Source organism: Symsagittifera roscoffensis, chromosome 3, assembly GCF_963678635.1.
Source record: "Symsagittifera roscoffensis chromosome 3, txSymRosc1.1, whole genome shotgun sequence".
Lineage (NCBI taxonomy): Eukaryota > Metazoa > Xenacoelomorpha > Acoela > Convolutidae > Symsagittifera > Symsagittifera roscoffensis.
In genome coordinates, this window is record NC_087064.1 from 39,921,679 (window position 1) to 39,936,007 (window position 14,329).

At 35.1% G+C, this 14,329-nt stretch overlaps 1 protein-coding gene across 1 annotated transcript in view; it reads right to left on the bottom strand.

Annotated features, from left to right (window-relative positions):
• Nucleotides 1-3,811: 3,811 nt before the first annotated feature.
• Nucleotides 3,812-14,329, bottom strand: part of LOC134841709 (potassium voltage-gated channel subfamily H member 6-like) — a 633,879-nt gene continuing 623,361 nt past the window's right edge. Inside the window, exons 20-22 of the mRNA XM_063857742.1 lie at nt 13,192-13,391; nt 4,313-4,502; nt 3,812-3,876 (exon numbers count right to left, since the gene is read on the bottom strand). Coding sequence (XP_063713812.1) covers nt 3,812-3,876; nt 4,313-4,502; nt 13,192-13,391 — 455 coding nt within the window. The remainder of the gene's footprint in view (nt 3,877-4,312; nt 4,503-13,191; nt 13,392-14,329) is intronic.

Here is a 14,329-nt window from a genome sequence, read left to right on the forward strand (position 1 = left end):
AACAACACCTTTCCGAACCGGTTACTCAGATTGTGCCAAACGAACTTATGATTTATCTATGAACTCATTTTCTGTTCGTTTGTTCTTTTTCTCAGGTTTTTCAGATGTATTTCTGATATCACAATTAAAACTTTTCTTCTTCTTCTTCTTCTATCAACAAAAAACGACACCAATTTTAAAAAACATTAATTTTTAGTTTTTACGAATATGTTAGAAACATTCTGCGCTACTCGCACAGCAACAGACTATCCTTAACTCAGTTACTTGATCCATACTTATGTACAAAAACATTTGAGTGAAAAAAAAACCGAGTTTTTAAGCTCAGTTTGTAAACCTGCTGAAAGTTACACGTTAGTTGGATGAAATTAGAACAACTGTTGCTTTCTTATTAGGCCGCAACACGTATTTTCGACTGAACTAAAAGGTAGCTGGTTCAAATTTGCCACTATTTTCCCAAAAAAAAGACACAGACCTTCCTAGAAGGGTTTAAAAATTGAACATTGAAAAAGTTAAAAAGCAAAAAGAGAACTGAAAAAAAAAGGTTGAAAAATGTTGAACTTTTTCAAAATTCGGTCTTCGAAAAAAAGTTTCACAGAGGCAAAGCTGAGCTTCGCATCTCTTGCAAAAAAAAAACCAGAAAGCCGCTAAGTCGGAAAGGAGGGTAACTTTTTATAAACAGTGAAAAATTTCCGAAAAAACGGTCAAAGTTTCAAAAACTTGACTTTATCCTGAGACTCTCACAACGTCGCTAATTCGAAGGAAATGGTTGGAACTTTTTACTCTGATAAAAATGAAAAACTAACTTATAAATACGATAAATCACACCCGCATTAAAATGCTCAAATCTTTGACCAGGGTCTCAACATCCAATTTGAAAAAAAACTGACGATAACAAATCAAACTTGGTAAAAGATATTTTCAAGTGATGAATTATGAATTAGTTCAAGAAATCAATGAAAGATAAAGATAACAATAAGAAACCACCTTTCAAAATATGTAGGCCCTGGTAATAGATCTCAGAAAAAGCAGTTGTTTCCAGGTACGTTTGCTGTTTTAAAAAACGGGTTTATGCCTTTTTCTGCAACTAAATCATAAAAGAAATGTAATTGTACTGTGCAGTAATTAGTCTTTCCGTAGATCAATGAACATTAATTGAGGCATAAGTAGCCTTAAAGTCTGACACAATTCTGAAAACCTATTAGATTTTATGCCAAAGTCACCAAGATACCCAAGTACAAGAGCTTTCTCTTTTACTCTTTGTTCTACGGCACTTTTTTAGCTGTGCAATTTTTTCGTCATTCAGATTTCGGAGAAAATAATACCCAGAGGCGAAGCAGAGCTTCGTAATACTTGCAATACAAAAATAGAAAGCCGCAAAGTCTGAATAAAATCTCGCCACCTGTTTCTTCGACTGCACTCCTAATCCAGATTTGGCGAAAGGCTAAAGCTTTTTCAAGAAAAAATAAGGGTGTACCAGCTTATCAAATAGAAACTCCGAGAGCTTATTCCAATTGAAATTATTAAAGGGTAATTTTTTGAGAACAGTCAAAAATTTCCGAAAAAAAACAATCAATCTTTCAAAAACTTTTAATTTTCCCTCGGCTTTTCACAACAAACCGCGAATACGAGAAGAACTGTCAAAACCCTCTTTTCCGATTAATTTGAAAAAGTAACTATATAAACGATATATCAAATCTTCGACCAGGGTCTCAACATCTAAAAAACTGGTAATAACAAACCTAACTTAGGAAGCGATATTTTCAAGTGAACTGAATTGGTTCAAGAAAACAAGGTATGATAAAATAACAAAAAGAAACCGCCTTTCAAATTATATTGGGCCTAGAAAAAGATCTCATAAAAAGCTGTTGCCTCCAGGTACGATTGCTGTTTTAAAAAACGGATTTATGCCTTTTTTCTTCAACTAAAACAAAGAAAAAGAAATTGTAATGTGCAGTAACTAGTCTTTCCGTAGATCATTGAATATTAATTGGAGCATAAGCCGCCTTAAAGTCTAGAGACAATTCTGGAAATCTACTATCAAAATTCAGATAAAAAATACCCAGAGGCGAGGCTGAGCTTCACACCACTTGCAATACAAAACCAGAAAGACGCCTAAGTAAAAAAAATACAAAAAACCTCGCTACGTTTTTCTTCGACTGAACTCCCGATCTCAGATTTGGCCGAAGGCTATAGCTATTTTCTACATAAAAAGGGCACACGAGCTTATCCAGCGAAGAACTGAACTATTGACAGTTTTTTCGGAAGTTTTCGACTGTTCAAAAAATTACCCCTCCAATTTGAATTTGAAAATTTCGAAAACTTTGACTTTTCCCTGGGCTTTTTACAACAAACGTCGCTAATGCGGGAAGAATTGTCGAAACCCTTTATTCCGATGAAATTGAAAAACTTATATATGCGACAAATCACGCCCGCATTAATTTGCTCAAATCTCAAATCTTCGACCAGGGTCTCAACATCTGACTTGAAAAAAAAAACGGTAATAACAAACCAATTTTCGGAGACAATTTCAAGTGAACTGCATTAGTTCAAGAAAACAACAAGAGATAAAATTAACAAAAAGAAACCGTCTTTTAAATTATATAAGGCCTAGAAAAAGACCTCACAAGAAGCAGTTGTCTCCAGGTAAGTTTGCTGTTTTAAAAAAGGGTTCATGCCTTTTTTCTTCACCTAAATCATAAAGGAAAAGAAATTGTATTGTGCAGTAACTAGTCTTTCCGTAGATCATTGAATATTAATTGGGGCATAAGCCGCCTTAAAGTCTAGAGACAATTCTGAAAATCTACTAGATTTTATGCCAAAGTGAACAAGATACCCAAGTAAAAGAGCTTGCTTTTTTACACTTTGTGCTACAGCACTTTGTTGGCTGTGGAACTTTTTCAAAATTCAGATTAAAATACCCAGAGGCGAGGCTGAGCTTCACACCACTTGCAATACAAAACCAGAAAGACGCCTAAATAAAAAATATTGAGAAAACCTCGCTACGTTTTTCTTCGACTGAACTCCCGATCTCAGATTTCGCCGAAGGCTATAGCTATTTTCTACATAAAGAAGGGCACACGAGCTTATCCAGCGAAGAATTGAACTATTGACAGTTTTTTCGGAAGTTTTTGACTGTTCAAAAAATTACCCCTCCAATTTGAATTTGAAAGTTTTGAAAACTTTGACTTTTCCCTGGGCTTTTTACAACAAACGTCGCTTATGCGGCTCGAATTGTCGAAACCCTTTATTCCGATGAAATTGAAAAACTAACTTATATATGCGACAAATCACGCCCGCATTAATTTGCTCAAATCTCAAATCTTCGACCAGGGTCTCAACATCTGACTTGAAAAAAAAACCGGTAATAACAAACCAATTTTCGGAGACATTTTCAAGTGAACTGCATTAGTTCAAGAAAACAACAAGAGATAAAATTAACAAAAGAAACCGTCTTTTAAATTATATAAGGCCTAGAAAAAGACCTCACAAGAAGCAGTTGTCTCCAGGTACGTTTGCTGTTTTAAAAAAGGGTTCATGCCTTTTTTCTTCAACTAACATAGCGGAAAAATAATTGTATTGTGCAGTACTTAGTCTCTCCGTAGATCATTGAATATTAGTTGGGGAAAAAACAGACTTATTATCTACAAACACTTCTGAAAGCCTATTAGATTTTATGTCGAAGTCACTAATACTCCCAAGTAAAAGAGCTCTATTTTACTGTTTGTACTACAGCACTCCTTTTTGTCCGTGGAATTTGATACACAGCGGTGGTCTACCATACTAACTTATAACGCATGATTTGAAACTAACTTTAAGTAACACCCTGCAGTACTTCTCCTTTAGTCTTACTTTTCAGTCTAGTCGGCATCTGAATAGCTAACAAGTATCAAAACCTTGAACGTTTCAGTTCCTAGTAGATAATCGAGTGTTTTTCTTTTAATCAGTTATCAAACATTTTTAACCAGGGTTTTTTTTAAAAAAAAAACTTACGAGATTGGCTGCAAAGCGCTTATCTGACGTACAAGACAGAGCTAAATAGCTGAAACAGCAAACAAGTCCCGTAGTCCACCACATTTTATATTTCGTTCCTCTGTGCAATACTCAAGGGCTCAGTCATTAGTTGTTTCAATATGGGAGTAGACATCGGCGTCGCTTCAGTAATCTCAAATCTTTATAACAATTTAACCAATCACTTTTCCGGGTTATTCTGATTTCAAAGTCAACAAACATAGCGAATCGAAGATTGAAAAAAGTAATGAACGCAATTGAACATAAAAAAAACATTGCTTTCGAAGAAAAAAAAAATAGATGCCCTTTAAGCTCATTAGGATGCGGATGCCGTAAGTCATTGGTGAATCATCCTCATCTCCATCACTGGCAAACGGAGGCTGAAAAAGTACAGGCTGCTTGTTTTCTTTTCCCATATTTAACGAAGGTGGCGACCAAGAAAGAGGGGCTCCCTGGAAGTCTTCGAACAAATCATTCAACAGAACCATGTCGTTCTAAACAAATGTTAAAACAATCAAGACAACATTTGACATAAACGCGAAGCTGAGTTTCTCACCACTTGTAATTCAACAATTATAGGGAGAGAGCTCCCTGATTAAAAAAAGAACTTCGAATTATGTTACAATTGAAGAATAAAAAGGAAAAACGAGAGATATAAAAACAGAGGCGAGTTGCATTCCGCATACACAAGCAAAAGTATGACCGATAACGCTACTGGGAAAAACTGAATGAATAAAACTTTGAGTCTACAAAATTTCTTGAGTGACGCACGCCAATTATGACGCATTAGCTGTATCAGTCAATATGAAAAAAAATACCACTCAGTAAGCATCCATTTATAGAGCGAACGCATTTTAACTAGTATATGAAAAAGTTCATTAAAAATATCCGACCTTGCCCAGGTTCAAACCCTCTTATTTTGTTTCGGGTCTCCTTCCCTACCTCTACGCTACAGATCCATGATACCTTGAAGGTAAAGTCCTATTTTTAATATAATAGTCTGTGTTAATATCCTTAGCATTGGCTTCACTTAATAGACATTATTGCGACATAGGTCAAAAAAAGAGAGTTCATACTACAAAACAAGCTTTGCATGTGTAAAAACAAAATATGATTTTTTTTCGTATTTGATTTTATTCAAGTTTTTTTCGAAGAGGTCCTAGCGGATTTGAATTCGGCATTCAAAAAATTGTTCCAATAAGCTGAAATTCGGCCAAAAATTTCGTCAAAAAATATAGGAAAAAGATTTATGTAACGCCCATACAGGATCCCCGATAGCTATATATGTAGCATATGCAAATTACACTACATTATTTCGAAACTACACAGACAAACTTAAAGCCGAAAATTAATATCAAAACTCTATAATTATACTTACAATGATCTGAGTTCTAGACACAGCATGAGTAGTAACTAGTAACCGGTAGTTAAATTTGATTTTCATAAAATTGAACAAGTCAACAGCATCATAAGAATTCAAGTGATTTTGTTAAACTAGTTGTTAACCCTTTTGTAAAAAAAAAACTTACGAGATTGGCTGCAAAGCGCTTATCTTACGTACATGACATAGCTAAATAGCTGAAACTGCAAACAAGTCCCGTAGTCCACCACATTTTATATTTCGTTCCTCTGTGCAATACTCAGTCATTGGAATTTGCCCGTGGAAAGATCCCTTTATGCTTTCTTATTAGGCCGCAACACGTATTTTCGACTGAACTATAAGGTAGCTGGTTCAAATTTGCCACTATTTTCCCAAAAAAGACACAGACCTTCCTAGAAGGGTGTAAAAATTGAATATTGAAAAAGTTAAAAAGCACAAAGAGAACTAAAAAAATTAGGTTGAAAAATGTTGAACTTTTTCAAAAATCGGACTTCGAAAAAAAAGTTTCACAGAGGCAAAGCTGAGCTTCGCATCTCTTGCAAAAAAACCAGAAAGCCGCTAAGTCGGAAAGGAGGGTAACTTTTTAGAAAAGGTCAAAAATTTCCGAAAAAAAGTCAAAGTTTCAAAAACTTGACTTTTCCCTGAGACTTTCACAATGTCGCTAATGCGGGGGAAATGGTTGAAACTTTTTACTCTGATAAAAATGAAAAACTAACTTATAAATACGATAAATCAGACCCGCATTAAATTGCTCAAATCTTTGACCGGGGTCTCAACATCCAATTTGAAAAAAAACTGACGATAACAAATCAAACTTGGTAAAAGATATTTTCAAGTGATGAATTATGCATTAGTTCAAGAAATCAATGAAAGATAAAGATAACAATAAGAAACCGCCTTTCAAAATAGGTAGGCCCTGGTAATAGATCTCAGAAAAAGCAGTTGTCTCCAGATACGTTTGCTGTTTTAAAAAAACGGGTTTATGCCTTTTTCTGCAACTAAATTATAAAAGAAATGTAATTGTATTGTGCAGTAATTAGTCTTTCCGTAGATCAATGAACATTAATTGAGGCATAAGTGGCCTTAAAGTCTGAGACAATTCTGAAAACCTATTAGACTTTATGCCAAATTCACCAAGATACCCAAGTACAAGAGCTTTCTCTTTTACTGTTTGTACTACAGCACTTTTTTAGCTGTGCAACTTTTTCGTCATTCAGATTTTGGAGAAAAAAATACCCAGAGGCGAAGCAGAGCTTCGCAATACTTGCAATACAAAAACAGAAAGCCGCAAAGTCTGAATAAAATCTCGCCACCTGTTTCTTCGACTGCACTCCTAATCTAGATTTGGCGAAAGGCTAAAGCTTTTTCTACAAAAAATAAGGGTGTACCAGCTTATCAGATAGAAACTCCGAGAGCTTATTCCAATTGAAATTAGTAGGGTTATTTTTTGAGAACAGTCAAAAATTTCCGAAAAAAAACAATCAATCTTTCAAAAACTTTCAATTTTCCCTCGGCTTTTCACAACAAACCTCGCAAATTCGAGAAGAACTGTCAAAACCCTTTATTCCGATTAATTTGAAAAAGTAACTATATATACGATATATCAAATCTTCGACCAGGGTCTCAACATCTAAAAAAACTGGTAATAACAAACCTAACTTAGGAAGCGATATTTTCAAGTGAACTGAATTGGTTCAAGAAAACAAGGTATGATACAATAACAAAAAGAAACCGCCTTTCAAATTATATTGGGCCTAGAAAAAGATCTCATAAAAAGCTGTTGCCTCCAGGTACGATTGCTGTTTTAAAAAACGGGTTTATGCCTTTTTTCTTCAACTAAATCATAAAGGAAAAGAAATTGTATTGTGCAGTAACTAGTCTTTCCGTAGATCATTGAATATTAATTGGGGCATAAGCCGCCTTAAAGTCTAGAGACAATTCTGAAAATCTACTAGATTTTATGCCAAAGTGAACAAGATACCCAAGTAAAAGAGCTTGCTTTTTTACACTTTGTGCTACAGCACTTTGTTGGCTGTGGAACTTTTTCAAAATTCAGATAAAAATACCCAGAGGCGAGGCTGCGCTTCACACCACTTGCAATACAAAACCAGAAAGACGCCTAAATAAAAAATATTCAGAAAACCTCGCTACGTTTTTCTTCGACTGAACTCCCGATCTCAGATTTCGCCGAAGGCTATAGCTATTTTCTACATAAAGAAGGGCACACGAGCTTATCCAGCGAAGAATTGAACTATTGACAGTTTTTTCGGAAGTTTTTGACTGTTCAAAAAATTACCCCTCCAATTTGAATTTGAAAGTTTCGAAAACTTTGACTTTTCCCTGGGCTTTTTACAACAAACGTCGCTTATGCGGCTCGAATTGTCGAAACCCTTTATTCCGATGAAATTGAAAAACTAACTTATATATGCGACAAATCACGCCCGCATTAATTTGCTCAAATCTCAAATCTTCGACCAGGGTCTCAACATCTGACTTGAAAAAAAAACCGATAATAACAAACCAATTTTCGGAGACATTTTCAAGTGAACTGCATTAGTTCCAGAAAACAACAAGAGATAAAATTAACAAAAAGAAACCGTCTTTTAAATTATATAAGGCCTAGAAAAAGACCTCACAAGAAGCAGTTGTCTCCAGGTACGTTTGCTGTTTTAAAAAAGGGTTCATGCCTTTTTTCTTCAACTAACTCATAGCGGAAAAATAATTGTATTGTGCAGTACTTAGTCTCTCTGTAGATCATTGAATATTAGTTGGGGAAAAAGCAGCCTTATTATCTACAGACACTTCTAATACTCCCAAGTAAAAGAGCTCTCTTTTACTCTTTGTACTACAGCACTCTTTTTGCCCGTGGAATTTGATACACAGCGGTGGTCTACCATACTAACTTATAACGCATGATTTGAAACTAACTTTAAGTAACACCCTGCAGTACTTCTCCTTTTGTCTTATTTTCCAGCCTAGTCGGCATCTGAATAGCTAACAAGTATCAAAACCTTGAACGTTTCAGTTCCTAGTAGATAAATGAGTGTTTTTCTTTTAATCAGTGATCAAACATTTTTAACCAGGGTTTTTGTAAAAAAAAACTTACGAGATTGGCTGCAAAGCGCTTATTTGACGTACATGACAGAGCTGAATAGTTGAAACAGCAAACAAGTCCCGTAGTCCACCCCATTTTATATTTCGTTCCTCTGTGCAATACTCAAGGGCTCAGTCATTAGTTGTTTCAATATGGGAGTAGACATCGGCGTCGCTTCAGTAATCTCAAATCTTTATAACAATTTAACCATTTACTTTTCCGAGTTATTCTGATTTCAAAGTCAACAAACATAGCGAATCGAAGATTGGAAAAGAGTAATGAACGCAATTGAACATAAAAAAAACACTGCTTTCGAAGAAAAAAAAATAGATGCCCTTGAAGCTCTTTGAATTACTAGAACAATTTACACTGCTTTAAATTTTAACTGGATCAAGTTTTTATTCCGCTGGGAAATCTTAAAAATAAATTCCACTTTCGAAACTAGTAATCGTTCACGTTTTTTGCGCCATTTCCACGTTCGTATTTGGAGAGTGCTATTTACGTCATTTTCAGCAGATGAAATTCAATTGAACTCAAAAAGTGCGTCATATTTAAGACTTTTTCCTGAAAAAAAAAACAAAAAAAAATCAGCAAGACCTATATAAGAGTCTTCACTACGTTCATTACTCTTAATCAAGTTTATTTCCTACGAAGCACCCAAGATCACTTTTTCAAACGTTTCAGAACTTTAGTTTTCTAACAAGCTGCAAACACGTTTTGCTGCTCCACAGGCAACTGTATTGCGTGCAAAATAAACCATCTACTTGCCCTTCTTTTATCTTGATAAACCAGCACTCATATACAACTTTAGAGTCCAATCCCAACACCTCTAGCCCGATCCGATTGAGCCAACCACAATTTCCGAAACACTAACTTGAGATTATGAAGAGTAAGAAAAATTATTTTCTCATCGATACCTTTATTCATGACAAAAAAAGATAGAAGAAAACGAAGAAAAATACTGAAAAAGAAAAATGAAAGAAAAATTCGTTGCGATATGTTTATGGCAAATGTATTACAGCACTGCGTTTTACATGCAATTTGCTGAATGACTGCTGTGCATTTCCATGCCCATGTTTCACAAAATTCAAAAGACCAAAAAACCTAAACTCATGCAAAGAATACGTCTGAAACACGATTGTCGTAGCCCTCCTGGTTCAAACGCATAAACTCAACAATTTAACTTAGCAGATACCACCTCCACGTAAGACTTAAGGTTCCGCAACTTGAAATACACTCTTCCCGGAGATTATGGGCAATGGTCAAAAACAGAATATCCAAAAGGAATGAATTGTCAAGACCACATCCAAATCAGAATTTTTGGACGAAAATTGATTGAAAAACATTGCCTCTATAATTAAAAAAGCTCTGTTTTACACTTTTAAAACTGGCAATTCTTATCAAATTGAGATTTTCATTAAATATGTTTTAAGAAAACTTCCAAACTGAAAAACATTATTCAAAAAATGTTCGAAAAGCAGTACAGCAAAGGATCTCAGAATGAACTTTGAAAACTCGTAGACAAAAAGCTTACATTACAAACTTTGTTGAAAAAAATCATCGTACGCTGCTGTAACTCCATTACACAAAAAAACGCTGCATCTTCTGTATCATTAGCAGAGGCATCAATTGACTATAGCTGATGCAACAAAAAACGAAAATTTCATGATGCATATTTCGTGCTAAAATTGACATACAGTATTCATTGACACAGAGGCGATGCTTCGCTCCGCAAACAAGAGCGGAAACACGACAAAAAAAACAGCTCTATAAAGTGCATTAGGAAAAAGTAGAAATCAGACTCGAATTAGTAAAAAAAAACTTGCTATGTCTCGGATTCGATCTGTGCCCTACTGCGACCTAAAGAAAATGAGTCTCACCTAGTAACCACTCAGCGACGAACGCTCAAAATTTCACAAAAATTAGCCACGAAAAAGCACAGATGCTATGAAAAGTCCAATGCTAGTTCGTGATTATAGCAAAAGGGCCGACAAAAAAGTGAACACTTCCCACTTTCCATGGACACTTTTATTTGCGAGTTGCCTTCGAAAAAAAAGAAGATTCGTACAAATAAACAACGCTGATCGTAGTGTAAATATCAACTTTGGAACATAATGACGCGTTCCAAACCCTCATTTTTTTGTAAGTTAATCTAATACATTTTTTTAGATTACGATTTTTTTGCAGTAGCACGATGGCTCTCAGCAAATAAACTACCCCTAAACAAGGAGAAAAAAACCATAATTAAATGTAGCAAAAAGAAGCGCTTCTACCAATATCATCTCTTTTCAAAATCGAAAATGGTCCTCGGAGTTGTCATGAAAATATTTGGGAGATCATAATTTGAATTTTAATGTACACATTGACTATGTCAGGACAAAAATGCGCAAACAGTGTGGAATAGTCGCAAAAATTAGGCATTATGTGCCCTCTAGTGTGCTTTTTCTTTATGATGGATCAAACATTAGATCAATCATACCATATGGTATTCTGGTTTACGGATGTGAAAATTTAACCAAAAATAACTTTACAAAAGAAAACTTTAAGGCGGATGTTTCTAGCAAAATCCACGACAGTATTTCAGACGTTTTCGCCGCAACAAAAATCTTTACAGTACATGAGTTGTACATAAATGAGCTACTAAAATTTTATATATGATCTTTATCCGGTCATTACACCGAAAAATGTCGAAACGATGTATTTTGTTTCGATTATCACAGCAGAACTACTAGTAGATCGATTGAAAACTTTTTGAAAACAAGGAAAATCAAGTCAAAAACTCAAAACTATTCATTGGTATATTGAGGATCTAAACTCTTTAATATATTTCATGCAAAAAATTTGATTCCAATTGAATGTCACTAGTTAAATGTCTCGCAAGTGAGTAATTACGTTCATAGAAAGAAACCCCTTTATATTCTGGGGAATTATGGTTTGACCAACAGAAGTTTCAAAAATCCATTGTATGAATAATTGTTTTCATCCTCAATTCTTTATCCAAATTTTCCCACATTTTAACCTGCCAACCTTTTTCTCTACGGGGAATTTAGAACTAATTCGATTGCTACTCCGAGAGGTCCGGCAGCCGGTGCCTTTTTACGTTCTACTAGTCAAAATGTGTTGATTTGAATGATTTGGATAAGCGGCAAATTGAACATCACAGCCTGAAATTATATGATCAACCATCCTGAGGCCATGACCTGATGATATGATCAAACATCTTGCTAAACTTGTGCTAAAATAAAAGCAATATTTTGAAATATGAATTTTCTAACCCTACTGTTTAAAAACTATTGTGAAAAAAGGTTCAATAAACATGTATATTTGATGTGTCGTTCGTTGCGGTTGAGCTGGGAAATGACCATTTGTTATGGGGTTTTGATGATACCAAATGACTGCCTTAAAAGATTTCAAACCCGGTGGTGCCTTAATAAAATAATGAAAGCTTAAAATCATAATCAGGAAGCAATTTCACGTGTTAATTATCGTGGTTGTCTATGCTACAATTGTACATAGTGCTAAGAAACGTTAGGGTACTATCCAGCGACCAAAATGTCCATTTAGTGTCCCCTCTGGTCAACGATTTTGTAAATGTTTTAGATTCTGATATGAATATTTTGCATCAGTGAAAAAAAATTTCTTTCTTTCTTTCTCCTTTCTTAACAAAATCTACATGAATATCAGATGAACATTAACATCAAATAAACATCCAGATGTTCACAAGAGTTAGCAAGAGAAATGAAATCTCAAAAATTTACAATTCTTTCAAGAAGAGAGGAATTTTGATCAGATTGCCTTAAAGACATTGCTAACACCATCCAACCCAGTGGATCAGTCACTTTTCGAAGATGTATCAAAATTGGTAAATACAAGTTCTGCAACCAAAAAGTTTTGCATGCGAAACGTAGGTTTTCTGAGGAAAGGATGACAGTCAGATTTTGGCAGCATTTCATTAGCCTGATTGATGCCCATAGAACTGAAAAACTATTAAATTATTTTGCAATGGCAGCATCAGATGTAACTGCTTCTTCTGATTTTCTATTAAAAGTGGTTTCACTTTCATGGATGTTAGCAATACTCTTGAGATCATTCAAACTTTGACACTTGCATTGAGTCTCCAGACCATTCTTGGAACTTATAATAAAAAAACTGTTTCTAACTTTTTCATTTCAATCCGTTTTTTCTTGCGGCTTCAATCTTATTCTTGCAACTGGTGCTTACTTGTTTCTTACGGATGCTGTATAAAACCTAATAACGCCACACTTGAACCCCGTACAAGTTTTCTCCGAGGTAGGCAAAAACAAAGGGAAAAACACACCATAGGCCCAGGCGCTGATAACGAACTTTCTCGAGAAGGAGGGGAGGGCTTTTAAAAAATTCAAAACACTTTAAAGACCCTACTTTCAGATCAATTACTGCGCAACAGGTACATTTCAGAAAAAAAAAGCAAGGTTATTAAACAATGAAGACATCCTTCAAAACAAGTACATATTGGCGCCAGGAGCCTCTTATTTTAAGGTAGATCAGCCAAAAATGGATGTCGTAAAACAATACCAAAGAAGTGACCCTTTGAGTGGTCAGGTTGTCGTGGTAGTTTCTGAAGCTAAAGCACCGAAATAAAAAGAACACGTGCATCGGACGAGAATAACGAAAAAATTTTGCACGCTGTTCAGCCCAACTATTTCCCTTGCGTTGATGAGTTACTTACATCCCTAAGCGAGAATGTCACCTCGAGATTCTTGCGGAATTGTTCTTTGAACTCTGGGTATATATCCAGCACCTCTGCGATGTCATCATACTCTATCTTGTGCAGATCGCAATAGGTCAGGGCATTCACCACGCATCTCGACTTGCCAATACTCTTGTTGTCGCAAAATGCCTCGCCGTCTCCGAAGATGTCGTCCTTGCCTGACATAAAAGTCAACATTTGATTTGAAATATTCTATTTGTCCAAACGAATTAGAAATTGTGTGTTCCGCTTTGAAATCCAACTGCAAAGACCTCAGCAAGGCAAACAAAAGCCAATCGTAATTCGGGGAATGAGTTCAACGAAATAGAAGAAGTTACTTCAAGTTACTTTTTTTTCTTCGAAACACTCGTACTGGAAAAGCGCTAACTGAAGCTTCAAAAACTCGTCTTTAGGTCACAAAATTCATTTTTATAGCGTATATAAAAGTTTTTCTCTCTAATTGCCAGCTCGACTCTCTGAAAATTTTGAGCCGGTTCCACTCGTCACAGAATAAAAACTTCCAACTGACAATTGGAAAAGAGTAACGACACAAGAAAACAGAAAAAAAATGGGTTGTTTTTAAAACTTAGGCTTTCGAATTTGAAAGAAAAAATATATTCCCTTGAATTTCTTCGAATTTTAAAAACAATTGATGCTTGGTGATTCTTAGATTAAATTGGGACAATTTGATATAACTAGATCGATAGGCAAATTTTTTATTCCACAAGGAAATCTGCTAATTAAAATCCTCTATCGAAACTAGAAGACGATGAAGTTTTTCATGACCTTTACATTTTTGCTGTTCGATAGTGGAGTTTGCCTTCCTTTTCACAATAGAAATGAAGTGAACTTCAAAAGAAATCAAAAGTCAAACCGGGAAACATCAAAAGGAACAAATTTTTAGACTTTTCCCAAAAAAGAAATGAAAAAAATCGTCCCGACCTATATAAGAGTCTGAGCTACGTTCATCGACTCTAAAAATACCACCTAATTACGACCTTCATTGATCAACACATAATGAGGCAACCATAGCTAAAATTTTATACTTAAATCAGATACGGAATTGCCTTTCTCTCCCCTTCCAGCCTAGATCAAAAAGAAAAGTTTTAAGACTAGT